General features: G+C 53.0%; 1 protein-coding gene across 7 annotated transcripts in view; it reads left to right on the top strand.

Annotated features, from left to right (window-relative positions):
• Positions 1–26,216, top strand: part of PRKCA (protein kinase C alpha) — a 301,651-nt gene that overhangs the window by 224,229 nt on the left and 51,206 nt on the right. For all 7 annotated transcript variants that reach the window (XM_086355747.1, XM_086355743.1, XM_086355745.1 and 4 more), the window contains 3 exons: positions 15,469–15,625; positions 16,664–16,798; positions 17,045–17,141. In XM_086355747.1, the coding sequence (XP_086211873.1) occupies positions 15,469–15,625; positions 16,664–16,798; positions 17,045–17,141 (389 nt within the window). The remainder of the gene's footprint in view (positions 1–15,468; positions 15,626–16,663; positions 16,799–17,044; positions 17,142–26,216) is intronic.

The following is a 26,216-nucleotide window of genomic DNA, read 5'->3' as shown; positions in this document are numbered from 1 at the left end:
GGAGCTGCACCCAGCCGCTTGCTGAAAGGAAAAGGCATTAGCTAGAGGTCATTTCTCTTAAATAAAAGCTTGGCTGTGGGATTAAATGCAGCTCAGGGGCGCCGGAGGGGACAGAGCCCGTGTGCTGGTCCTGGTTTGGGCTGCGGAGGGCAGGCTCAGGCAGCTGCTTATTCGGGTGCGTCCAGATTGACCGTCATCAGTGAGCTATAACACCTTTGATCACCCAGTTTCCGTGTTCCCATCAGATCCCTCCACTTCTCAGTAACTCTCAACATTTGCGATTAACAAGGCATCTGGGTGTTGTGTTTGGAGACCAGCAGCCTTTCACCGATGGTTTTAGCATCGAGGGCGAACTTGATCAGTTTTCGTGTTGGTTGAGAGGATGCTGACGTGTTCTCGAGTGAGTCTCAATCTTGGAAGAACCCACCTCAGGCTGGGCCAGTGCTTGACGTCCAGCGCCCCTCTGCGAAGGCAGACGGGAACGGCCTTGAAGCTGAAAACACCTCGGCCTGCGTGTCCGGAAGATGCTCGCATGTTGGCCGGTTCAGACGCGTTGCTTCCGGGAGACGGCCGGCATCTTTTCAGTGACTCCTTTATCCTCTGTTCTTCCCTGACTGGACATTCCCACGTCCCAGTGCCCATGCCTGTGTGACCCCGTTGGCAGCTGGTAGCTCCCCTCCCCAGGCATGTCCCTTCTGCCCCCGCCACCCCTGACACTCAGAGTTCTCACTGAGGAGAAGAGCTCTGTGCCCTTCCCAGGGGCAGGCTGGTTCCACCCGCTCACCTCTGTTGTGCTGTTCATGGGCTGCTCCAAGTGGCTCAGTCGTAAAGAACCCGCCTGCCAGTGCAGGGCACTCTAGAGACGTGGGTTCCATCCCTGGACCGGGAAGATCCGCTGGAGGAGGAGATGGCAACCACTCCAGTTTTCTGGGAAACCCCGTGGACAGAGGGGCCTGGCGGGCTACAGTCCACAGGGTCACAGAGAGTTCCAGGACTGAGCCCACACAGGTGGGGCAGTGCACCCCGCTCCGTCAGGAGCATCACCCACACTCCGCGCGGTTGTCTCTGTGAGGCCCCTCCGAACGCTTCATGCTCTGCCTAAGATGGGCTGCTTTCTCCTCACACCCTTGACACCATCTGCCACGTGGCTGTGCGTTTATTACTACTTATGTGCTCATCTCCCCCGGCCAGACCATTAGCCCTTTGAGGTCAGAGATGGCATCTTATCTCCCGTTCCCAATGTCTTGAATCTGTACCTGAGATGTGTTGAGTAAATGCTGATGGTGATGGAAGGTCCCAGTGGGCACAGCATTGAGAAGAACGACTCTGCTCTTCTCTGGTTGTGCTGGGTCTCCGCTGTGGTGCACAGGCTTCTCTGTTGTGGCCTTAGCTGCCCTGCGGCCCAAGAGAGCTTAGTTCCCCAACCACAGCCCCTGCATTGGAAGATGGCTTCTTTATCCCTGAACCAGCAGGCAAGTCCCAGAGAGGACTCAGCGTTACACTGTGCTCCTGCGTCCCAAATCTAAGCGAGTCTTGCCGTCTTAGCCTTCCGTCTGAATCACACAGAAGGGATCCCATTTTAGCCTATTTCATAAAGCCACGTGACTTCTGGGATCCTTCAGAGAAACATACATCCACCAAGAAGTGGTCGCATCTTCTCCAAGAGACGCGTCATTGCTTACAGCCTGACTGTGGTCCTCGTCCTGACCTCCCACAGTGGCAGAGCTAACCGTCCAGTGCCCACCGGCTGCTGGGTGCTTCCTGTGGATGGTCACTCCTGCAGGGCTCTGTGGGCAGTGACTCAGACCCAGCTTTCCACGCTGAGCACTCTGGGTGCTTGTGGGCAGCACCACGGCCAGGCTGGGGCAAGGGTCGCCAGTGTCATTTCCTTAAGGCACCGTTTGCCTCTGTTGTAAACACCCCAGTCTCCAAGCTCAGAGTGACACGGCTTCTTTCTCCTGCTCGACACGACCTCCAGTCCCTTTATAGAATTCTTTGTAGGAGCCTCAGCCCTCCTTCCACTTTGACTTCAGTGACTCCTGCCACAAAGAAGCATTTTTAAAGATGGGCTTTGAACGCCTGCATCCCCAGGAAGAGGAGAAACAAATTATTTGTGGGGCCTCTTTCAAGGCCAGCCCTGTAGCATACAGGGGACATTGACCCTGACCGAGCCGATCATTCTTGTGCCGGATTTTAATTGCTTTTAATTATAGGATTATCATTTAAGCACAAGATTAATTGCCATGAAATTATTGCGAGCAACTTGATCATCTTCTAGAAAATAAATGCCTTAGCCAAGTGAGGATTCTCTTAGAGGCTTGAAAGTGATGTCGTTTTAATCACTTCCACTGAAACGTTCTTTTAACTCTTTAATGGGCAGAGATGTTATGAGGATCAAGATGGGAGAGGAATGTCCCTTCTGGTTCTGCACCGGAAGGTTGGGAAAATTCAGTACCCCGTACTGAGGAGTCATTTGGCTCCCCTCTGGAAATGTCCCCAAATGTGGAGACTTCTCCTCTCTTGATTCAGTGAATCTTCATGAGTGGGTGGTGGGAATGCTCCACCAAGAAGCTCGAGAAGCAGATCCTGTCTTTGGTCCAATCTTAGCCTATTCTGATGAGCCCACGTTTCCCCACGTGTGATGGACTCTGCAGCCAGTGGTGTGCGCGTGCTCCAGGCATCGGCATCGAAATGGGGCTGAGAAACCTGAGTGTGTTCAGCTCAACTTCCAGGCACCTCCCTCCGCTGTGAAAGAACACAGATTTCCTGAGAAGGCCGAGATTTGGCTCCTGGGGCTGTCCTAAAACATCCCAGTAGAATAGCGAGGGGCAGGGCCACCTGCGGGAAGCTCGCTCCCAGGCACCCGGGGACCCGCCTTCCCGAGGAGAACAGCCCCTGTAGCTGCCACCCACCCTCCTGGGTAATTAGCACAGGGTTTGTGGTTAATTAAAGACAGTCAGGGTCCCTTTTAAAATCAAAGCAGGCATTCTTTCCCCATAATAATGAAGCGAGAACAGATGCAAGGCAAAGTTCCTATAAAAGTTTTCGAGGCGGGCTGCTGTGGGGAAAGTCATGGAGAGGAAGTGTGGGTTTGCCAGCTTAGACCTGCTGGGCCGGGGATGTCATGGAAGGAAATGCAGGCTTTGCTCAACAGCCGAGGTGGGGTGGGGGTGGGGGGGTCAGGGGTCTCTTGTTCTGGAAAACTCGCTCACTGGCAGCTCTTCCCCTTGGGGAAGTCTCTCTGCAGCTGGGCGTCCACGGCTGGGACTAGGGCTGCAGGACACGGGGATTGTTTTGGCTGTCCCTCACATCTCATGGGTGGCCTGGGCGATCACACGCAGAGGAGCCCAGAAGCCCAGAGGGAGCATGTGCTGGTGGGTTCCTGTCAGCCCTGTGCAGCCTCACGACCTCCCACTCACACGCCACCACCCCGCCCAACCCCAGACGCCCTCTCAGCCCCCGCCCCGAGAGACAGGGACCCTTGATGACGCTCAGAACCTCAAGCTCCTGAAGGATGCCAGTTTATTTTTGAAAAAAGAAAAATTCCTTGGCATACATCAAATGAGTAACACTCCATTAAGGAAGGATACAGGAACTTATGTTTATAGGATCATAAAAGTGATCTGATACAAAGAGCTGACTCACTGGTAAAGACCCTGATGCTGGGAAAGATTGAGGGCGGGAGGCGAAGGGGAAGACAGAGAATGGGATGGTTGGATGGCATCACTGACTCAACGGACGTGAGTGTGAGCAAGCTCAAGGAGATAGTGGAGGACTGGGAAGCCTGGTGTGCTGCGGTCCCCGGGGTTGCAAAGTATTGGATCCGACCTAGTGGCTGAACAACAGCAGGAACAATTTCAGCCAAGTCTGAACAGCAGATGCCTTCAAGGGACGTCTTGTTTGCCGTGGTGGACGTTCCCACTAACAGAAGTGCTTGGGTCAAAGGAGAGGAGGGCCCCCATCCACCCCCATGGCCCAGGCAGAGGCTCCGAGGAGCAGAGTTTGAAAGGCACGGCTGTGGTCCAGCCTTTTATGTTTTGTCTATAAAAACCAAGGCTTAGAGAGGGAGTGGGACTATTCGGTGGGGTTTTGGGTTGTGAAGGACAAAACTCAATTCCAACCCACTCTTAGAAAGGAGAGATTCCCCCCGAGAAATTGGGTCTCTTGCGTAGCTCGTGGGCGGGGGCGCCCTGGGGCCCCGGGGACGCCGGAGGTAGGGGCGGGCCCTGCTCACCCGTCCTTCTCCAGCTGCTGCTTTTGTCTTTTTCACGGCAAGCTAGGCTGCCTCCGCTCTGCGGGAAGCGCGGCCCACGTCTGCCTCTGACAGCTCCGTCTCTCCTGCAGCGTCAGGTGTGAATCCGTGGCCCCAGGGAAGGCTGTGTTGGCTCGTGTTGGGTTAAGCGCCCCCTCTGCGCCCTGGACCCTGGCTGCCGGGCGGGGCTTATCGGAGGGTAGTCGATGTGTGCGGGAACAGGGCTGATGCTGAGCAAACAGAACGCCACACTTCATCAGCCAGGGTCGTGCAGAAAGGTGGTCAGGGGTGGGATGGGGGTGAGAACAGGGTCTTCAGCTTTGAGGCCTTTTCCTTTGACCTTGTTGCCTGTGTGTGAAATCACTGAAGAGCAGAGACGATGTCTAGGCTTCGGTTTGAAACTTGTTCATGACTCACAAGTCCCTTTGGAACAGATGAACGTATTCCCAGCCTGGCTGGTCTCCAGGGACAGGCAAGGCTAAAGAAAAAGTCTGGACTCAGCCGTGTTTGTCCAACCCCGCCAGCCCAGACGTTATTCACCCCTTTTATTCGGAAGCCGTAGAGCAGCGCTCCGGGCGGTGTGTCCGCAGTCCTGATGGACAGGAGATCCTGTGACGCTGGTACCCTCTGAATCGGCCCCCTCAGAATGTAGGACGAGTGGCCCAGGAAGCATAGAGACCTGTGCTTGGGGCTGGAGACCCAGATGGAGCTCCCTCGCCCGCACTGTGGGCTGCTTGGCAGCACGGACTGGAGGCCGAGCGGCTCTCTGGGTCCTGGCAGCTCTGCCCCTCTCACCCCCACGGCTTTGCTTTCAGGAAGAGTTCCAGCTGCGAGAGCGAACAGCTGGGGACGCGCTAACAATGCCTCCGAGTCTTAGCTTCTCTCTGAGAAATACCAAGCTACCTGGCTTCCCTCCAGCCGAGGAAAGAAAAACAAGGTACATTTTCCCTGCGAGTCAGCCCATCAGGCTCCCCCCACGGTCAGGAAAATGACATGTCTCCTGCTTGGTATGTAAACCGTGGCAACTTCCCTCGGGCAGCAGGTGCCCTCACCTGGCCCTCTCCGAGCCCTTAGACCCCAGATGCCCGCCTCCTAGAGCCCCGTGGGGCGCAGACCCTTCCCGCCTGCATCTCTGGACTGAGGGCGCTGCCTCTCTGGCCTCCCTCCCATTTAACCTCCGCCTACCTCACTGCTGTGCCAAGATGGTGGTGGTAGAGGCGCCATGGCTCAGGGGTGTATGAAGAGCTTGGTTATTTTGCCGGATTAAAAGTTTTTCATCCAAGATCCTTGGCCCCTAGTCTTGCCTTTTTTTCGGAATTAATTTAGCCTCAAGTAGGCTCGATGCATGTGGTCGCCTTGGGAAGTTCCAAAGTGTTGACAGATGGGCTCAGTTGGAGAATGATCCCAAAGGTAGTGAGAGCATCGAGGTTTGTTTTTTCAACTGTGGCGGAGACGACCAGAGGGTCTGACAGCTGAAAAGCTCATACCCCTGACCTGGGCAGTCTAGCTAATGTTTATCTTCAGCTTCATATTCTCAGATTAAAGACCGTGGTGGTAGCACAGATGGAAGGGCCTCGGGGAGATGGCTTGTTACTAAGGCCTTTGTCTCCTAAGGCTCTTGTGTTCCAGAAACAAATACTGATCCGAGCCCCCCAGTAGCCCCTGAGGGACACGTCCCTGAGAGCATCATTTTGAGACCATTTCTGGGGACCAGGAGTGTGTGGGTGCATCGCTGATCCCTCTGGTGATGGGACCACCCTGTGGACGGCAGGGCCCTCTCCTGCTGGCACGTGCAGGACCGTTGCTGGCCAAGCAGGCGTCATGGGCGATGCTCAGCATTGAATTCCTGCTCGGGGAGCCCTGCAAAGGCCTCCTGAACACAGGGCTTCCCCGGACGAGCCAGCAAGAGCAAATCCTGCTCAAAGCCTTGGGTAAAGGTGACGGCGAGGAGGCTGGTTTCACTGGGCCTGGTCTCTCGAGGGTTCAGCTGCTTCCGGGTGAAGAGAGAGAGGAGCAGTAAACACCTCCATCTCTGCCGCACTGATGTGGCTGCTTATGGTTTTATTAGCAGCTGCCTGGGAGCCAGGCCCGACTTAATTTAATTTAATCTCCTTGGTTATTTTCAGCTCAGCTCAGTCTATTTTCAGCCCAGATGGAGGGGAAGTCATCAGATGGAGGGGGTGGCTGGGGAAGGGGCGGGGGGCTGCCTTCCGTGCCCCCCAACCCAGTGACTCAGGCTTGACCCCTCCTTTCGAGGAGCCGGGTCCCCAGACCAAGTTCTGGCTCTCATCGAGTTCCTCTCTGGGCCATCACCTTGTTGCTCTGAGTAACCGTGAACACTGAGAATAAGAAGGGACGGAAGTTTACCCGGTGAACAGGAAAAGGGCAGCTGAAGAGGACTCGCCCTCAGTCAGGACACCGTGCCCCTAGATGCCCAAGGCTGTGGCACAACAGGTTAAGTGCAGGCATGGGCTCCTCTGGCAGCCCAGTGGTTACGACTCTGGGCTCCCAGTGCAGGGGGCTCGGGTTCAATCCCTGGTCAGGGAACTAGATGCCACATGGCAAAAAAAAAAAAAAAAAAAAGTACAGGCTTTTTGCAAGAATTAGCAGAGTCGAATATGACAAGAGAAACGGCCTCTGATCAACAGAGCAGAAGCCACGTGACTGAATGGAGAAAAGATGGCTCATTTCAGAATGTTGTTCAGAGAGTTGTCTAAACATTTGGAAGAAAAAAATAAGGAAAACTCACACTGTACACCAAAATAAATTTCCAATGGATTTAAAAGTTAAATATATTAAAAAAAAAAGAGAGAATAATTGAAGAAAACTTCAGTGAATATTTGGCTAATCTCGGGAAAGGCAAGGATTTTCTGAATGTAAAAGAAATAGAAGAAGTAAAAAAGGAAGTGCTGGACAGACTTAGCTGTGTAAAGACCTGAGCTGCTGTGTTGCTGGACGCATGGGGAGTGAAATCTAAATGAAGTTTGCAGCATACGAGACAAAGGGCCTTTGTCATTCCTTTACATCTAAAGAGGGAGAAGGCAGTGGCACCCCACTCCAGCACTCTTGCCTGGCAAATCCCATGGTTGGAGGAGCCTGGTAGGATGCAGTCCATGGGGTCGCTAAGAGTCAGACACGACTGAGCGACTTCACTTTCACTTTTCACTTTCATGCATTGGAGGAGGAAATGACAACCCACTCCAGTGTTCTTGCCTGGAGAATCCCAGGGACGGGGGAGCCTGGTGGGCTGCCTTCTATGAGGTCGCACAGAGTCGGACACGACTGAAGCGACTTAGCAGTAGCAGCAGTACATCTAAAGAGCTCTTGTGACCTGGTAGGAAAATGCTTTACCACCCTATAGGGAACTTGGACAAGGACGAAATCAAAGAAAAAGAAACACTGACATAGCAGGGGGGAAATAGTTAAGCCTCAAAAATAATCAAGGAAGCCACAAATACAAGGTTATTTTTAAGTTTTATCCCCACACCCTTCATAAAACTTTGATATGACTTCTGGGGGAGTTATTTGGCAATGCACATCAGAGTCATGAATGATTTTACCCGCTCCGGTCCACTTCTAATAATAATGTGTATCCTGAGGCAAAACAGAATTTCAGATGGATGTTGACACGGGAAGATGACCCGTTGCCATGTGATTACACAAAGGGGAAGAATTTTAATCTACATAGATGGCTGAGACAGGGAATGGATAAAATAGATCATGAGATAGCTAAAAAATGGGACGAGAGCCTTTCAAAATGCTTTCAAAACATACCTTGTTGTGTCATAAAGGCGGGTTCCTACGCTGTGTTCTTAGAGAGTTCCCTGGCCGTCCCACGGGTAGGACTCCGTGCTTTCTCTGCCGAGGGCCCAGGTTCAATCCCTGGTCAGGGAACTAAGATCCTATAAGCCGTGTGGTGTGGCCAAAAGAAATTTAAAAACCGGAACAAAACCAACAAAAAGGTCCTCTGTTCCTAGACATAGACTCTATAAGAATAGATGTTTCGGTGCAGATAAGCGCAGAGCAAAGAGCCCGGTGGTAAGAGCAGTTCTCTTACAGCAGGAGCTTAGGTGGTTTTCCTTTTCTTCTTAATGCTTTTATGTGTTTTAGTTTTTGAATGACGAGTATATCCATTCCTCTCATAATAAGAAAAAGAAGTCTTTCTTAAGAGTTTCTTGTTGTTTATACAGAATCATCTGGGCTCCCATAACCTGGAAAATATCATTTCTCCAACAACCAGATTCCATTTCCTCTTGCAACTTTAAGGTCATAGAAGTTTAATAAAAATTGTTATTTTCCACCAACTGGAAGAGAAAAAGTAGTGAAACATTTATGATTCTTGTTCAAGGACCAAAAGTTGCTTTTTCTCATCTCAGACCAAATTCTCGTAAGTTCTCTTTCATTCGTTCATGGGATTTTGGTGGTAGAGTTGCTGACTCGGGTTTTTTCTGGTCTGTGGATGGCACTGGATTTCCTGGGACAGAAATTACATTCTTATCATCAAAGCATTGGCCTCGCCAGTGAGACAGAGCGTTAAGTGAATCAGCCCTAGCTCTGGGGTGGGGCGGGGAGGGCTGAGCAGGTGGACGTTCCTCTTGCTTACATTCCTCACCTTTGTCTTTGGCCATAAAGGAAGCAAAGATGATGAAATGTATGGGCCGCATATTCTTAACATGTGCATGTGACTAAGTGGCTTCAGTTGTGTCCGACTCTTTGCAACTCCATGGATGGTAGCCCACCAGGATCCTCTGTCCATAGGATTCTGAGGCAAGAATACTGGAGTGGGTTGCCATTTCCTCCTCCAAGAGATCTTTCCAACCCAGAGATCAAACCCAGGTATCCTGTGGCTCCTGCCTTGCAGGCGGGTTCTTTTACCACTGAGCCACAGGACATGGAGCAGATCAAATCCAGAATTCTGGAGGTTTCAATACAGACAGTGCAAGCAGACAACACGTGCAATCAGATCAGATGGAGCAGAGAGACAGCGCCAGGGGCCCAGGCTGTTCTCCGAGTCCTGGTCCATCGTTACTCAGTCAAAATCGCTCCTGTGGCCAATGCCGCCTTGCATTTTATTCCCGAAATCCAGAGGAGTTCCGTATGGGACTTCCCTTCCCCAAGTGAGAGGGGTCCTTTCCGGCTTGTTTCCCCTGAAAGCTGGGGCCGCGTCGTGTCCTTTAAACCTCTGTGGGCCCAGTGACCCTTCCTTCTGAGCAGTTAACATTTTCCAAAACATACCGCCTGCTCTGGACCCGACTTTATTCTCCACTGAGAATGCCTGTGAGGCTTTTCCTTGTCCGAGAGTCCCTCCGAATGGACGCTTTATGAACTGCAGCTGGAGACACGGCGTTCACCACCTCTCCAGTCAGCTGTAGCGTCTCAGCCCAGAGAATCTCTGGATCTCTCATAGGTCTGGACCAGGTGCGGGGAGACGCCCCACCAGGTGGGGCCTGGAGCTGCCCCTGCTCTCAAGTTGCTCTGAGTCTCTAGACTTGAAGCTCCAGTGGGCTAGGCAAGCGCGGAGGGGAGGTTGGAGACGATGGGTCTGGCACCAAGGTCCAGGCTGAAGCCCCGGGAGGGCTGGGGAAGGGGCAGGTCCCTGCTGGCCAAGGACGGGACAGGGTGCCAGATAGGTGGAGGGGCGTGGAGGTTCAGGGGTCAGGACGCAGCTCCCAAGCTTGTGTCATGAGCTGCATTCGGCAGCAGGGATTCAGTCATCAGCATCAGAGCGGGGGCTCCCCGGTGGGGGCTGAGCGTCGGGACCAGGCAAGTACCGAGCACGCTGTGTAGGGTGCGGTTAACTGTTTGACACGTTCAGTAATCAGCCCATCGGGGCCAGGCCGCATCCCTGGGTGCGTGTGGAACCGGGCGTGGAGCATCCCCAGAACCGAGACAGAACGTTTCAGTAGCAGAGCACACAGGCTGTTGCCCTCGTTTCTAGGTTGGGCGCCTCCAAGACATAATGTCACTCAAGCCTCAGAAATTCTCTCTGTTCTAAAGTCACAGTGATGTGACTTAGCGTCTCCTCGGTCACCTACTGGTGACCAGGCCTGTGAGCCCCCATCCTCGGCTCCCCACCACCTCTGGCTCCATCGCTCCTTCCGCCAGATCGAGCCTGGCCCCTTGGGGTACCCACATGCTCATGGAGAACTGGGGGCCCAGTGGGCAGCCCTCCCCTCAAAGGCCTCCCATCTAGGAGCTGCCCTGGCCAGTCCTCACTGCCTATCGAGGGGGCCGCCCTAGACCCCTGCCCACCTGCAGGGGGATGCTCCCTCCTGTGTAGACACTGGTCCTGAAGGGCGTGGAGAAAGGAGGGTCCCTCCATCCTTGAGAGCCAGGCGCTGAAGGCACACAGCCCGGGGCCTGCAGGCGCCCAAATGTTGTCATAGAAACCGTAGGCCAGTGCTCCAGGAGCTCATGGCTTAAAAGAGGAGGAGGACTCTGCCCAGAGCGCCCTCAGGGGCCCTGTCGCCCGGCAGTGTGGACACCTGTGGGCGCTGGGAGGGGACCCGGGCGCTTTGCCCTCTGTGCCCGGCCCTGGTGCCAGTCAAGGCAGCCCGGGCCCTGCCTACCAGGTGACCTGAGCCGCCCGCCGGCCTGGGACCTGGCTGGTTCTGACCTTTCCCGGGCCCGAGCTTGCCCGTCGACCCCTCCCGCGACCCCCATGCTGGCCAGGGCTCGTCTCTCTGATGGCTGGAGAGGCTTGACTCAGAACCGCCCCACCCCGGGCGCCGCGCCCACTGCTAGACAGCTTGGCCGCCCCCTCAGCGTCTCGTGCCAGGGATGCTGGGTGAACCCTCCTGTTCCGGAAGCAGCCCGCGTCCCCCACCGGCTGCGTTTGTGGGAGTCCTGGCTCCTGGAGCCAAACCCCCTCCCCCAAGACGCGGCTCCTCCTCTCGCAGCATCGTCAGAGGAGCTAAAGGCGCAGCGGGGACAGGCCTTGGGGACATGGCGTCCTCCCGGCCCGCGCGGGGAGGCCCATTTGGGGCAGTGAGGGCCGAGCCCCGGGGGCTCTGAGAGTCATCTTGTTTGACCCAAGGGTCTTGGCCGACGTGCTGAAGGGACGAATCCAGAGGAGGGCGGACGTTCCCGGTTAACACCAGGTGGACCCTCAGTCCCGTCACCAGCGTCCTGATGACAGAGGTGTCGTGGGGGCTCTGACACACAGGAGGGGCGGCCTGGGGGCTGAGCAGAGGCCGGAGCGACGTGGCCGCCAGCCTGGTGAGGCTGCGAGACGCAGGGGCAGCTTCTTCCCTGGAGCCTCCGGCCAGAACGTGGTCCTGCCAGCACCTTGAGTTTGTTTTTTTTTTTTCCAATTTTAGTTTTATTTCTTTAACACCAAAACCGTTCTGTATTGAGGTTTGGCCGATTAACAATGTGATGCTTCAGATGCACAGTGCAGGGACTCAGCCATCCATATATATGTGTCCATTCTCCCCCAAACTCCCTCCCATCCAGGCTGGCACACAGCGTGAAGCAGAGTTCCCTCTGCTGTACAGCAGGTTTCCAACACCTTGGTTTTATCCTGGTGATTCTGACATTGGCCTCCAGACCTGTGGGAATAAATCTCTGTTATTTTAAGCCACCGAGTTTGTAGTCACGTGTCCCAGCAGCCACAGGAAGCTGATCCTGCTGGACCCACAGGACAAGGATGCCTGCGTCCTGATGGTGGGAGCAGGGAAAGCTGGAGGTCATCCCTGCCCTCCTCCAAGGCAGGACGTTCTTCCCCGCACCCCACTCACTGTGGGGGCGGGCGGGGTTGGAGGAGCCTGCCTCGCCACCAGACCTCAACATCTTATGGACCAAAGCTCCCCTCTCACTCCATTCACTGTGCTTCTCCAGCATGAGACTAGTGGGTGCTTATTGGGCAAATAAAGAAAATAAAATGAAAATACAGCCCACCCACCAGGCTCTCGTGGTGCACACAAGGGATCTTTCAGAGGTTATCGGCGGGGCGGGGCAGGGGGGACGGAACCGGTTTGGACGCACATCATGCTATTTTGTCGAATGTCATTTACCCTCATTCCAGGATTTGTTTTTGTGATCTTAAAAAAATCCCCGCCTTCGAGCACAATTACCCCGCTCGCGGTACACCCACGGCAGCTGTCTCTTCTCCCTGTGTTTTCCCGGCGCCGTTTGTCTTAGAATTAGCGTCGCACACAAAGCATCGCTCCTGCGCGTGCGTAGGCACAGCGCCCGTGGCCTCCTGGGCCAGGAGCACCGGATGCTCTCGGGCCCGAGTCTCGGTGACATGTCGTCTCACGGGGTCCAGGCACCAGCCTGTCGCTTCTTAGGCTGATGTCAGCTGGTCCCTGAGGCCCTGCCGTAGAGATTACTTGGCAACCAGAACACCCCAACCACTGAATGATTTTAGAATCGCACCCCCGAGAATGAAGGCTGAGTGCTGAATAACTGATGCTTTTGAACTGTGGTGTTGGAGAAGACTCTTGAGAGTCCCTTGGACTGCAGGGAGATCCAACCAGTCCATCCTAAAGGAGACCAGTCCTGGGTGTTCATTGGAGGGACTGATGTTGAAGCTGAAACTCCAATACTTTGGCCACCTGATGTGAAGAGCTGACTCGTTTGAAAGACCCTGATGCTGGGAAAGATTGAGGGCAGGAGGAGAGGGGGAAGACAGGATGAGATGGTTGGATGGCATCACCTACTCAATGGATATGGGTTTGGGTGGACTCTGGGGGAGTTGGTGATGGACAGGGAGGCCTGGCATGCTGCAGTCCATGGGGTCATAAAGACTGAGCGACTAAGCTGAACTGGACTGAACTGACCACCACACTCACACCTCTCAGTCGGGTGGAGTGAGCCCTTCGGCCCCTCCCGTTCTCCAAGGGAGAGCTTCATTTTTCAGCCCAAATTTGTCATCTCTTGTGATACTCAGGTTGCTTTTTTAGGGGAGTAGACCTTCTGTGTTGTGCTTAAAAACCTGGGTCACACTTCTCCAGTGGTCAGGGCCCCTGGAACCTCCTGTCTCAGTGAAGACCGTGGAGCTTGGGCGGTGGGATGAGGCTGGGACTCTGCAACCAGGGTGTCATGCGTGCTCATGTCCTGCTGTCTTTTCTTCTCTGCTGCTTCCAAGCTGCCAACAGCAGAAGGCACTGTGTCTACCTGACTACATTTCCTTCTCCAGCCCTTCCGTGCCGCAGGAAATGTGCCTCTGCTGGCTGATCTAGAGGAAGCAGCAGTGGCTCATGAACTGCTGTTCCCAGCACTTGGGGTAACAGGACGGAGGTCTGTCTGGGAAGCGGGTCATGGGGCAGCCGAGCCGGGCACCTGCTTCTGTCCTGTCCGCTCTCGGCTGCATGAGGTTAGGTACTGTTTTACGGGAAAGTCGCTGGAGGGAGTCAGTGGTGTGTGAGGAGCACACGGCTGGCTGCTCTGTGGCTGGTCACCCTGGGCCAGCCTTCCGCCCCTCGGACGCTAGAGCAGGTCACCCTGGGCCGGCCTTCCGCCCCTCGGACGCTAGAGCAGGTCACCCTGGGCCGGCCTTCCGCCCCTCGGACGCTAGAGCAGGTCACCCTGGGCCGGCCTTCCGCCCCTCGGACGCTAGAGCAGGTCACCCTGGGCCGGCCTTCCGCCCCTTGGACGCTAGAGCAGGTCACCCTGGGCCGGTCACCCTGGGCCGGCCTTCCGCCCCTCAGACGCTAGAGCAGGTCACCCTGGGCCGGCCTTCCGCCCCTCGGACGCTAGAGCAGGTCACCCTGGGCCGGCCTTCCGCCCCTCGGACGCTAGAGCAGGTCACCCTGGGCCGGCCTTCCGCCCCTCGGACACTAGAGCAGGTCACCCTGGCCCGGCCCACCACCCCTCGGACACTGGAACAGGTCAGCCTGGGTCATCCCACCGCCCCTCGGACACTGGAGCAGGTCACCCTGGGTCATCCTGCCACCCCTCGGACACTGGAGCAGGTCACCCTGGGTCATCCCGCCGCCCCTCGGACACTAGAGCAGGTCACCCTGGGCCGGCCCACTGCCCCTCGGACGCTGGAGCAGGTCACCCTGGGTCATCTCGCCACCCCTCAGACACTGGAGCAGGTTACTAGAACATGGCCACACTGTCACCTTCCCGTGCTAAGGCTTCTGGGCAAGGACGGTGCCAGCCCTTGGTGGGTCTCCAGGCGCCCGAGCAGCGCTCGTCTCTGACCTCTGCCCTTAGGGCTCCACCTGAACACCCAGTGTGTTTAGCCCCTTTCACCTGTCCCCCGCCCCCACTGCCCACCACCAACACTGGCACCATCTTCTGAAATTCTTCTAAATTCCTCCTTTGACAATCACACTAAGCTGACAGTCTGTTGATGGGCTGGAGCAGTGGATCTTGCCAGCTTCCCCAGAGAACCACCTGGAAGCCCCCTGCCTCCACCCAGTTCTGACTCGGTTGGTGAAGCTGAGGCTGCCGTCCAGGGGCCACGCTGTGAGAGCCGCTGGGCTGAGAGTCTGGGCCCAGGGAGATGTGTTCCCGTGGTGTCCAGCTGACTGGGGGCCCCAGAGCTTTTAGCTGCGCTGGGGGGTAGAGTGAGGAAGGACCCTGGCTGCGGTCCCTTCTCGTCAGACCGACGGGTGATTGACAGGTGTTGGCATCAGCCCTCCCGCACAGGAGCCTCCATCAGCTGCTCCGCGGAGCTGCCCCTCTGCAGGCGACATGGCCTTGTCTCCACTTTAGTTTCCATTTGCTTCTCCATCTCAAATGGGCACTGGGGCCACCCAGGGTCTTGGGAAAGGCTCCTGAGTCTTCCCCCTGGGTCAGCCCCCCTCCCGTGCAATCCTCATGCACAGCGGGCTAGAAGCCACCAGCTCTACAAAGGAAAGAGACGACCTCTTGTAGGGGTTCCAGTGGCGCCGTGTGCGGGCTAGCCTGCTGGCTGCTTAGGCGGGAGGCGGACCAGCTCTCCTGGCTGGGGTGGTGGTGGGGAGGGTGTTAGGATGCAGGTTCTGCTTCCCCAGGTTTGGGCAGCAACCCCGGTGCCACCGATGCTGCCGGACCGGGCCAGTGCTGAGTCTCCAGGCTTGGCCGCTGGGTCCCCCAGGCCCACTGCCTGTGGTGGGCAGTGGCAGCGGGCAGCTTCTCTCGTGGTGAGGGTCAGAGCCACAGCCCCCGCTTCAACACCGTCGTGATGCCTCTCGATCGGCCGGGTCCTGATGCAGGACGCTCAGCAGTGTAGGTCTGTCCTCCTTTTGTAACCTGGGATCTTTCTTCTTCTCTCTTCACAGTACGAGACGCGAAAAACCTAATCCCTATGGATCCAAATGGGCTTTCAGATCCTTACGTGAAGCTGAAGCTTATTCCTGACCCCAAGAACGAGAGCAAACAGAAAACCAAGACCATCCGCTCGACGCTGAACCCCCGGTGGGACGAGTCCTTCACGTTGTGAGCTGAACCCCCTCCTCCTCCATGTTCTGAGCAGCGATGAGCTGGGCTTGTCATAAACGTCTTTAGACATCGATTCATCCCTAGGCTCTCCTCCCACAGCTGCTAGAGACGGATAGAAACTGGTCGCTGGATAGAAACTCAGTTTACCAAGACTTATACACGATACCCCAAGTGACCATCAGTAACTCCTGTATAAAAAATTCTCTCACATTTCAGATGTAGAATCAAGTCCTCCCTCTTGGCGGACTTCGGTTTTTTGAGGGGGGGCGGTTAGAGGAGGCTGTAGGTAAGAGGTAGGTAAGGCTGTGGGTAAGAGTTTAAACAATAGTTTTTAAAACATGGAATAAGTGAGTAACCATCGAAGCCGATGTTGCCACTGAAATGGGAAGGTTATCTTTCCATCTAAGCAGGGAAGACTTTCTGGGGAAGGCGACATTTAATGTGGGCCTGAAAGGAGTGAAAAGATTTTGGAGACAGACATGGGAGAGGGGAAAGAAGGGAGGAAAGGTTGGGGAGTGGAGGCCTGAGTAAGTCAAGAGCAAGAAAGCTCTGAGCACAGCTGAGCATAAGCAAGGGGCCCTCTCTGCGAATGAGAATGCAGGAAGCAGCTTGTCTGTCACACCCAGACGTAGCTGTCTAGGGTATAGACCAGAGGCTGTCCAGCCTTGCTCTGGGAAGGGCTGGACAGTAAATGGTTTAGGCCTTATGGGTCATCCAGTCTCTGTTGCAGGTACTGTTCTAGATTCAGAGCTGCCATAGCCAAATGTGTCCAGACAAACAGCCGTGACTGTTTCAATAAAACTTTATTTACACACACAAGCAGTGGGCCTGACTTGCCCATGGCTCATGGTTTGCTAACCTCTTGTCTAGAGCTTTGGTTACCGAAGGGCTGGCACTTTGTTGATGATGGAGAACCACAGGAAGAGAATTGAATATACTATTTTTTTAATCTCAAGTTCAGATCTCGAGCATGTGGTATCATCCCTTAAACCACAGTAAAGATAACCCTGTATCTGTGTATGTGTTCTTTGGTAGCAAATTAAAACCTTCTGATAAAGACCGGCGACTGTCCGTGGAAATCTGGGACTGGGATCGAACCACACGGAACGACTTCATGGGGTCCCTTTCCTTTGGGGTTTCGGAGCTGATGAAGATGCCGGCAAGCGGATGGTGAGGAAGGCTGAGTGTGTCTGTGTGAGCCAAAAGTGAATTGTCTGAAAACATTAGCACTTTCAGAGATTCAGGAGACGAGCTGGCTTAAGTCCAGAGTGACCACTGCGTGTGAAGTTTCCTGGGTCCTGGCTCCCCAGTGAATGCATTTCAGAACCAGCTGGACTGGAGCCTGGGGGTGGGGGGACTTGTTGAACCCAGTGGTGCCAGCATGGTCTCACCCTCCTCTGCCCCGTGTCTCTGAAGGTACAAGCTGCTGAACCAAGAGGAGGGCGAGTACTACAACGTGCCGATCCCCGAAGGCGACGAGGAAGGCAACGTGGAGCTCAGGCAGAAATTCGAGGTGAGACCAGCAGCATGAGTGAACCATCTTTCTATTCAGAAAGTTTCACTCCAGGAAGGGCCAGATTTTTGTGGTCATTGGGCTGGAAGGCAAAAGTCACGTAAATGTTAATCTTTGTCCTTATCTAAGGGCGTGGATGTTGCGTCATCGCCTTGCTTTGCAGGCTGTTATCCGTAGAGCATGGAGATTGGGAACAGCCCTGCAGAGAGGGGGCTGGTTCCTGCGCAGGGAGTCGGTCTGGCATCAGGGGGAGATGGGCAGGTCCTAGGCTTCTCCAGGCGGCAGCGTCCTTGGGTGTGACTGTTGGGCCAGCATCTCCCTTTTCTCTGCATATCTCTAGGAATGGGAGCTCCCTGTCCATACCCGGGTGCGCACAGCCTTCTGCCCCAGTGGTGTCACCTCTTCCTCCCCTCTTCACCCCTGCTTCTCTCTCCTCACCTGACGTCTCAGCTCTTAATGCAGTTTCTGCTCCAAGCACCTGCCTTACGCTCCAAGTCACAGCTTTCCATTTCTTGCCATTTCTCCAATCACCTGTGTGTTGGTTGTTCAAAGGACCCATGTAGTAGCTGATTGTGTCTCTGCACCAGTCTCATGGGGGCTTCCCTGGGGGCTCAGATGGTAAAGACTCTGCCTGCAGTGCAGGAGACAGGGGTTCAATCCCTGGGTCAGGAAGATTCCTGGAGGAGGGCATAGCAGCCCACTTCAGTATTCTTGGGCTTCCCTGGTGGCTCAGACAGAAAGATACGCCTGCAGTACAGGAGACTCAGGTGTGATCCCTGGGTCAGGAAGACCCCCTGGAGGAGGGCATGGCAGCCCACTCCAGTATTCTTGCCTGGAGAATCCCGTGGACAGAGGAGTCTGGCAGGCTACAGTCCGCGGGGTTGCAAAGAGTCAGACACAGTTGAGTGACCGAGCACTCACACACGTACCTGATTCATGACCTTGTGAAGCTTTCCCTTCCTCGGGCAATTCCCAAGCCCTAAAGAAATTCCGAGGTGCACACACATGCGGCACAGAGACCCTGCACGGCTGGCGCCCTTGGGTCCCTCCTCCCGCTGTTGTTTCTTCTCCCAAATGTATTCCGTCCCGAAGAAGCGCACAGGTCGTACCTGCCAGTTAGAAGGTTCTGAAGGGTATGAAACAAACGTTCACAGTGCTCCGTCACTAATGTTGTTTTCAGTTGCTCAGTCGTGTCCGGCTCTTTGCGACCCCATGGACTGTAGCACGCCAGGCTCCTCTGTCCTTCACCATCTCCAGGAGCTTGCTCAAATTCAGGTCCATTGAGTCGGTGATGCCATCCAACCGTCTCATCCTCTGTCGTCCCCTTCTCCTCCCGCCCTCAATCTTCTCCAGCATCAGGGCCTTTTCCAGTGAGTCAGCTCTTCGCATCAGGTGGCCAACATATTGCAGCTTTAGCTGCAGCCTCAGTCCTTCCAATGAATATTCAGGGTCGATTTCCTTTAAGATGGACTGGTTGGATCTCCTTGCTGTCCAGGCGACTCTCAAGAGTCTTCTCCAGCACCACAGTTTTAAAGCATCAGTTCTGCTGGGTTCAGCCTTCTTTATGTCACTGGTCACTGATCACTGACATTTGGTTAAGAGGCTGCTGATGGCAGACACTTGCAGGCAGGGCCTGGGTGCCCTCAGGAGCATGGAGGACTGGGCCGGGAGGGCGCCCTGCAGGTCTGTAGTAGAGGCCGACACACCACTTGCAGAATCACCCCAGAGACTGCAGACGCCTGAGGATCACAGGTGTGTCGGCTTTTATTTATCCTGGGGAAACATTTTGAGATTATCTTTGTTACTGATTAACAGAATGTGATCCAGTTATGATGAAAGTTAAGACGTTTAAATCACTGCACTTGAGACTCAGTTGCTAGATTGTCTGTGGAAAGAAAGCAGGCATTCTTCTGTTTACTGCTGTTGAAATTGGATTTTCCAAAAGCCTCCATTGTCTTTGAAGACTTTAGCTAATTCAGGATATTCTTCAGATGGGGGGGAAAAATGGTTCATTGGAGACCCCCAACAAAGTGTAGCTGTGTGTTGATTTGATCAGGCCTGCCAGTGTTACCATGGAAACCTGAGTACTTCAGATGACCTTTTGGACACAAAACAGAAAATCTGTGGGCCTCATTATGGACTCTGCTTTTTTCCCCCAAATGGCTTCCTTAATTACTTTCTGAACTGTGTGATGTTAACAGTGGGGTAAATCTATAAAATGCACATCAGTGAAAAGAGATTTTGTTTTCCTCTTTGCACGTCAGCTCTTAGAGGCAGAGCCTGAAATTGAAATGGGATGAGGTTCGGTGTTGGAAATCATTTTCTCACCTCTGTTTGAGCATCATCAACAGGGATTAACACTGCTCCTCAGCAGAGCAGACTCTGAAGGACGCTGCACAGGATTTCTAATACTCTGGGTGGGGGGAGGGCATGCAGTTATATGACTGTACCGCAGCCTGTTTTCAGGAGTGCGCCATGGGCTACACCCGCCTCAGAACTTGCCTGTGCTCTGTGGTAAAGGCCCTCCCCTGTGTCTCGGGCTCGTCAACCCCCGCCCCTACCTTACATCGCCCTCCAGCCCTTTAAACTGCCCCGGCGTTCCCCCTGCTCCCTTGCTCCCTTGCTGGGCACAGCTGTCCGTGTGTCATCTCCACGTGGATCCAGAGAGGAGCCTCGGGTCCTGCCGTGAAGGCTTTGGAATCTAAACTTCAGGCCCCACAAGGAATCCATGTCTCCTGGTCCCTTGCCCACATCCAGGGAGGGTGCCTGAGCTCGTGTCTGATGAGGGAAGCTGTCAGAGCCAAGTCTGCTCTGTAGCCCAGGGTCTGCCTCCGTTTACACAGCCAGGCGCCTCGAGCACTCGGGTGAACAAACTGACTCGTGCGATGAGCATGGTCACGCCTGGGGATGGACCAGCTCCTTTCTTAGAAAGGGGGAATTCTGGAAATTTCCATCCAGTGAATGCTGCATCTCCTTAGTGCCAAGTACCACCTGGGGGGATCGAGGCTTCAGACGGGGGCTCCCCTGGTGGCCCAGTGGCTAAGAATCCGCCTGCCAGTGCGGGGGACCCGGGTCAATCACTGCTCTGGGAGGATCCCATGAGCTGTGGAGCAGCTAAGCCCGGGAGCCACACCTGCTGAGCCCGAGCCCCCGCCCACAGCTGGGGAGCAGCCCCCGCTCGCTGGAACCAGAGAAAGTTCTCAAGCAAAGACCCAGCACAGACAAAAATAAATGAAATTTCTTTTTTAAAAAAGACAGACTTCAGATGGGACCCTGGCTCCCGAGGACACCGCGAGCATGAACAGGGGTGGGAACCTGCCCCTTATTCCCCAGCGTGCGGGTAACGTCCTGACCTCACAGGAGGCAAGCAGCCTGCTCCCAGCCCCCACCCCGCAGCTGACCCAGCTGGGCAGGGCTGACCGTGGCCATGGCAGGGTTCTTCCTCCAGCCCTGGGGAGGCCGACCCGGCCTCACTGCTGAGGCGGCGTGGCTCGCTCGGCGGGGGCAGGGCCTCGGGGCTGCAGGCCCAAGACGGGCCCAGGAGCCTGCGGCCAGGAGCTTGGGGCTTGGCTTCACTTGCAGTGATGGCTTTTGTTTCCACGGATGAGACCTCCTTTCCACTGAAGACCTGGGCCTCCGTGGTGCCCCTTCCCCGGGCATCAGACCAACAGATTCGGCCGCAAAGCCTCAGACCAGGAGCTCAGCGAGTTCAGCAGCTGGCGTGCCTTCAGTGGTCATTGAAAACCAGCTCACTGGCGTTTGGGCTCCTACACTGACCTTCTCCACCTTGAGCAGGGGATGTGTGTCCTCCCGATCCCCACCCCAATCTGGGCTGCGGCCCAGGCAGGTTCCCTCCAACTCTGGAACTGGCTGAGTCACTGCATAAGCCTGTCCTTTGATTTTTTTTTAAAGCAATTTGGGCTGTTTTGTTATATCCAAGCTTGAAACAGCTTAGAGTTCTTTCTGGGTCCATTTAAGTCTAAGAATAACTGCCCAGTGCCTGCATGGCAACTGTATAGAGGCGTCTCTGCTGGAGGATTTTCGCCTCCTATTCCAGGTGGAGGCAGGAGGTTCAGTTCAGTTCAGGTCAGTTGCTCAGTCCTGTCCGACTCTCTGCAACCCCATGGACCACAGCATGCCAGGCCTCCCTGTCCATCACCAACTCCCAGAGTTCACCCAGATTCATGCCCATGGAGTCGGTGATGCCATCCAGCCATCTCATCCTCTGTCATCCCCTTCTCGTTCTGCCTTCAATCTTTCCCAGCATCAGGGTCTTTTCAAATGAGTCAGCTCTTTGCATCAGGTGGCCAAAGCATTGGAGTTTCAGCCTCAACATCAGTCCTTCCAATGAACACCCAGGACTGATCCCCTTTAGGATGGACTGGTTGGATTTCCTTGAAGTCCAAGGGACTCTCAAGAGTCTTCTCCAACACCACAGTTTAAAAGCATCAATTCTTCAGCACTCAGCTTTCTTTGTAGTCCAACTCTCACATCCATACGTGACCACTGGAAAAACCATAGCCTTGACTAGACAGACCTTTGTTGGCAAAGTAATGTCTCTGCTTTTGAATATGCTGTCTGAGTTGGTCATAACTTTCCTTCCAAGCGGTAAGGGTCTTTTAATTTCATAGCTGCAATCACCATCTGCAGTGATTTTGGAGCCCCCAAAAATAAAGTCAGCCACTATTTCCACCGTTTCCCCATCTATTTCCCATGAAGTGATGGGACCAGATGCCATGATCTTAGTTTTCTGAATGTTGAGTTTTAAGCCAACTTTTTCACTCTCTACTTTCACTTTCATCAAGAGGCTTTTGAGTTCCTCTTCACTTTCTGCCATAAGGGTGGTGTCATCTGCATATCTGAGGTTCTTGATATTTCTCCCAGCAATCTTGATTCCAGCTTGTGCTTCTTCCAGCCCAGCGTTTCTCATGATGTACTCTGCATATAAGTTAAATAAGCAGGGTGACAATATACAGCCTTGACGTACTCCTTTTCCTATTTGGAACCAGTCTGTTGTTCCATGTCCAGTTCTAACTGTTGCTTCCTGACCTGCATACAGATTTCTCAAGAGGCAAGTCAGATGGTCTGGTATTCCCATCTCTTTCAGAATTTTCCACAGTTTATCGTGATCCACGCAGTCAAAGGCTTTGGCATAGTCAATAAAGCAGAAATAGATGTTTTTCTGGAACTCTCTTGCTTTTTCAATGATCCAGCAGATGTTGGCAATTTGATCTCTGGTTCCTCTGCCTTTTCTAAAACCAGCTTGAACATCAGGAAGTTCTCGGTTCACGTATTGCTAAAGCCTGGTTTGGAGAATTTTGAGCATGACTTTACTAGTGTGTGAGATGAGTGCAGTTGTGTGGTAGTTTGAGCATTCTTTGGCATTGCTTTTCTTTGGGATTGGAATGAAAACTGACCTTTTCCAGTCCTGTGGCCACTGCTGAGTTTTCCAAATGTGCTGGCATATTGAGTGCAGCACTTTCACAGCATCATCTTTCAGGATTTGAAATAGCTCCACTGGAATTCCATCACCTCCACTGGCTTTGTTCGTAGTGATGCTTTCTAAGGCCCACTTCACTTCACATTCCGGGATGTCTATCTCTAGGTGAGTGATCAAAGTATCGTGATTATCTGGGTTATGCAGATCTTTTTTGTACAGTTCTTTGTAGAGTTCTTCTGTGTATTCTTGCCACTTCTTCTTAATATCTTCTGCTTCTGTTAGGGCCATACCATTTCTGTCCTTTATTGTGCCCATCTTTGCATGAAACATTCCCTTGGTATCTGTAATCATCTTGAAGACACCTCTAGTCTTTCCCATTGAATTATTTTGCTCTATTTCTTTGCACTGATCGCTAAGGAAGGCTTTCTTATCTCTCCTTGCTACTCTTTGGAACTCTGCATTCAAATGGGTATATCTTTCCTTCTCTCCTTTGCTTTTTGCTTCTCTTCTTTTCACAGCTAAATAGGCCTCCCCAGACAGCCATTTTTCTTTTTTGCATTTCTTTTCCATGGGGATGGTCTTGATCCCTGTCTCCTATACAATGTCACGAACCTCAGTCCATAGTTCATCAGGCACTCTATCAGATCTAGTCCCTTAAATCTATTTGTCAATTCCACTGTATAATCATAAGAGATTTGATTTAGGTCATACCTGAATGATCTAGTGGTCTTCCCCACTTTCTTCAATTTAAGTCTGAATTTGTCAATAAGGAGTTCATGATCTGAGCCACAGTCAGGCCTGGTCAGTTTTTTTTTTTTGCTGACTATATAGAGCTTCTCCATCTTTGGCTGCAAAGAATATAATCAATCTGATTTCAGTGTTGGCCATCTGGTGATTCCATGTGTAGAGTCTTCTCTTGTGTTGTTGGAAGAGGGTATTTGCTATGACCAGTGCATTCTCTTGGAAAAACTCTATTAGCCTTTGCCCTGCTTCATTCTGTACTCCAAGGCCAAATTTGCCTGTTACTGCAGGTGTTTCTTGACTTCCTACTTTTGCATTCCAGTCCCCTATAATGAGAAGAACATCTTTTCTGGGTGTTAGTTCTAAAAGGTCTTGTTGGTCTTCATAGAACCATTCAACTTCAGCTTCTTCAGCGTTCCTGGTTGGGGCATAGACTTGGATTACTGTGATATTGAATGGTTTGCCTTGGAAATGAACAGAGAGGTCAGTCAGTCAGTTCAGTCACTCAGTCATGTACGACTCTTTGCAACCCCATGAATTGCAGCAGGCCAGGCCTCCCTGTCCATCACCAACTCCCGGAGTTCACCCAAACTCACGTCCATCGAGTTGGTGATGCCATCCAGACACTCATCCTCTGTCGTCCCCTTCTCCTCCTGCTCCCAATCCCTCCCAGCATCAGAGTCTTTTCCAATAAGTCAACTCTTCGTATGAGGTGGCCAAAGTATTGGAGTTTCAGCCTCAGTATCCGTCCTTCCAAAGAACACCCAGGGCTGATCTCCTTTAGAATGGACTGGTTGGATCTCCTTGCAGTCCAAGGAACTCTCAAGCATCTTCTCCAACACCACAGTTTAAAAGCATCAATTCTTCAGCGCTCAGCTTTCTTTGTAGTCCAACTTTCACATCCATACATGACTACTGGAAAAACCATAGCCTTGACTAGACAGACCTTTGTTGGCAAAGTAATGCCTCTGCTTTTGAATATGCTGTCTGAGTTGGTCATAACTTTCCTTCCAAGGAGTAAGCATCTTTTAATTTCATGGCTGCAATCACCATCTGCAGTGATTTTGGAGCCCAGAAAAATAAAGTCTGATACTGTTTCCACTGTTTCTCCATCTTTTTCCCATGAAGTGATGGGACTAGATGCCATGATCTTCGTTTTCTGAATTCTGACCTTTAAGCCAACTTTTTCACTCTCCTCTTTCACTTTCATCAAGAGGCCTTTGAGTTCTTCTTCACTTTCTACCATAAGGGTGGTGTCATCTGCATATCTGAGGTTATTGATATTTCTCCCAGCAATCTTGATTCCAGCTTGTGCTTCATCCAGCCCAGCGTTTGTCATGATGTACTCTGCATATAAGTTAAATAAGCAGGGTGACAATATACAGCCTTGACGTACTCCTTTTCCTATTTGGAACCAGTCTGTTGTTCCATGTCCAGTTCTCACTGTTGCTTCCTGACCTGCATATAGGTTTCTCAAGAGGCAGGTCAGTGGTCTGGTATTCCCATCTCTTTCAGAATTTTCCACAGTTGATTGTGATCCACGCAGTCAAAGGCTTTGGCATAGTCAATAAAGCAGAAATAGATGTTTTTCTGGAACTCTCTTGCTTTTTCGATGATTCAGCGGATGTTAGGACCCTTCTAAAGCCATGCCATGTTCGTTTCAAGGCATCTCAGCCAATCTGGAGACCTTGGTGCCTCAAGGACTCAAGCAGAGACATGCTGCTCCATCAGGAAAGTGCAGGAGACACTCAGGCTTACGTTTCCTCCATGGTTATTCCAACACCAGGATCTCAGTAAGGACAGTTTTGTTTCTCTTGTTCCCTTCAACCTGGATGTGGATTAAGATCTCTAGTCTAAAATAGAGCTTTTGGGGATTGGAGTAAAATGGCCTGTTTTGAGAATGACTATAAGGAGATCTGTAATTACAGATGTACAGGGCCATGATTATAAGATGTATAGACGACAGTCAGTCCAGACCTGTCAAAGTGATGTGACATTCACACGCTGCCCAGTATCCTGTCTAGTAGGCAAAGCCTTCTGAACACACAGCCTCCTCTTTTTGTCTCTGCTGTCCTCTCTGCTCAGGGGCAGGGCTGTTGTGACCCTTGCAGGCTGTGGACTTCCGGCTCAGAGAAGCACCCCCTCACATTTTCTCCCAGCAGCTGACCATCCCCCACCACCACCCCGTGTGAACTTGAAGAATTAATCCCATGGCTGCCTGCATAGAATTCTCTGACAAGATGGTCTCACTTGTTTTGCTCACACTAGTACTTGAAAAAGTCAAGTTATCCAATCATGATGGGTTATTTTAGGGAGAAGTTCAAGGTGAACAGAAGTACTGGTTAGCTGGCATTCGGTCAGCCGGAACTCGGCTAATCAGCTGCTTAACAGGTTTGTTTTTTGCCAGTAACCTTGGGCTCTTCAAGATACTGAAGAGCCTTCTGGATCATCAAGAAGTACATTTTGTTACACATAGTTTTGGTGGTAAGTGGGTTTGGTTTTATTTTCTTTTACAAATAGCAGGTATCTGTGTATAAAGCGACTGGTAACTGGCTATTAGGGCTTCTGTTAGGGCTTTCCAGGTGGTTCAGTGGTAAAGAATCTGCCTGCCCATGCAACACAGGAGACCCAAGTTCGATCCCTGGGTCATGAAGATCCCCTGGTGGAGGAAATGGCAGCCCACTCCAGTGTTCTCACCTAGAGAATCCCATGGGCAGAGGAGCCTGGTGGGCTACAGTCCATGAGATCACACAGAGTCAGATGCGAGTTAGCAACTAAACAGCAACTGGCTGTTGGTTCAAAGTCACTCAGTTAACCAGGGCTCCTCCATGCCAGCACCCGCCCTGTGGGTCGGGGAAGGCAGAAGGAACCATGAATGTCTTGAGTGTCACGGA

Source organism: Bos grunniens, chromosome 19 (assembly GCF_055505025.1).
Source record: "Bos grunniens cultivar Pamir isolate PY7600 chromosome 19, Bosgru_T2T1.0, whole genome shotgun sequence".
Taxonomy (NCBI): Eukaryota; Metazoa; Chordata; class Mammalia; order Artiodactyla; family Bovidae; genus Bos; species Bos grunniens.
Note: the sequence above shows the minus strand (reverse complement) of the source record. Positions and strands in the feature narration are given on the sequence as shown.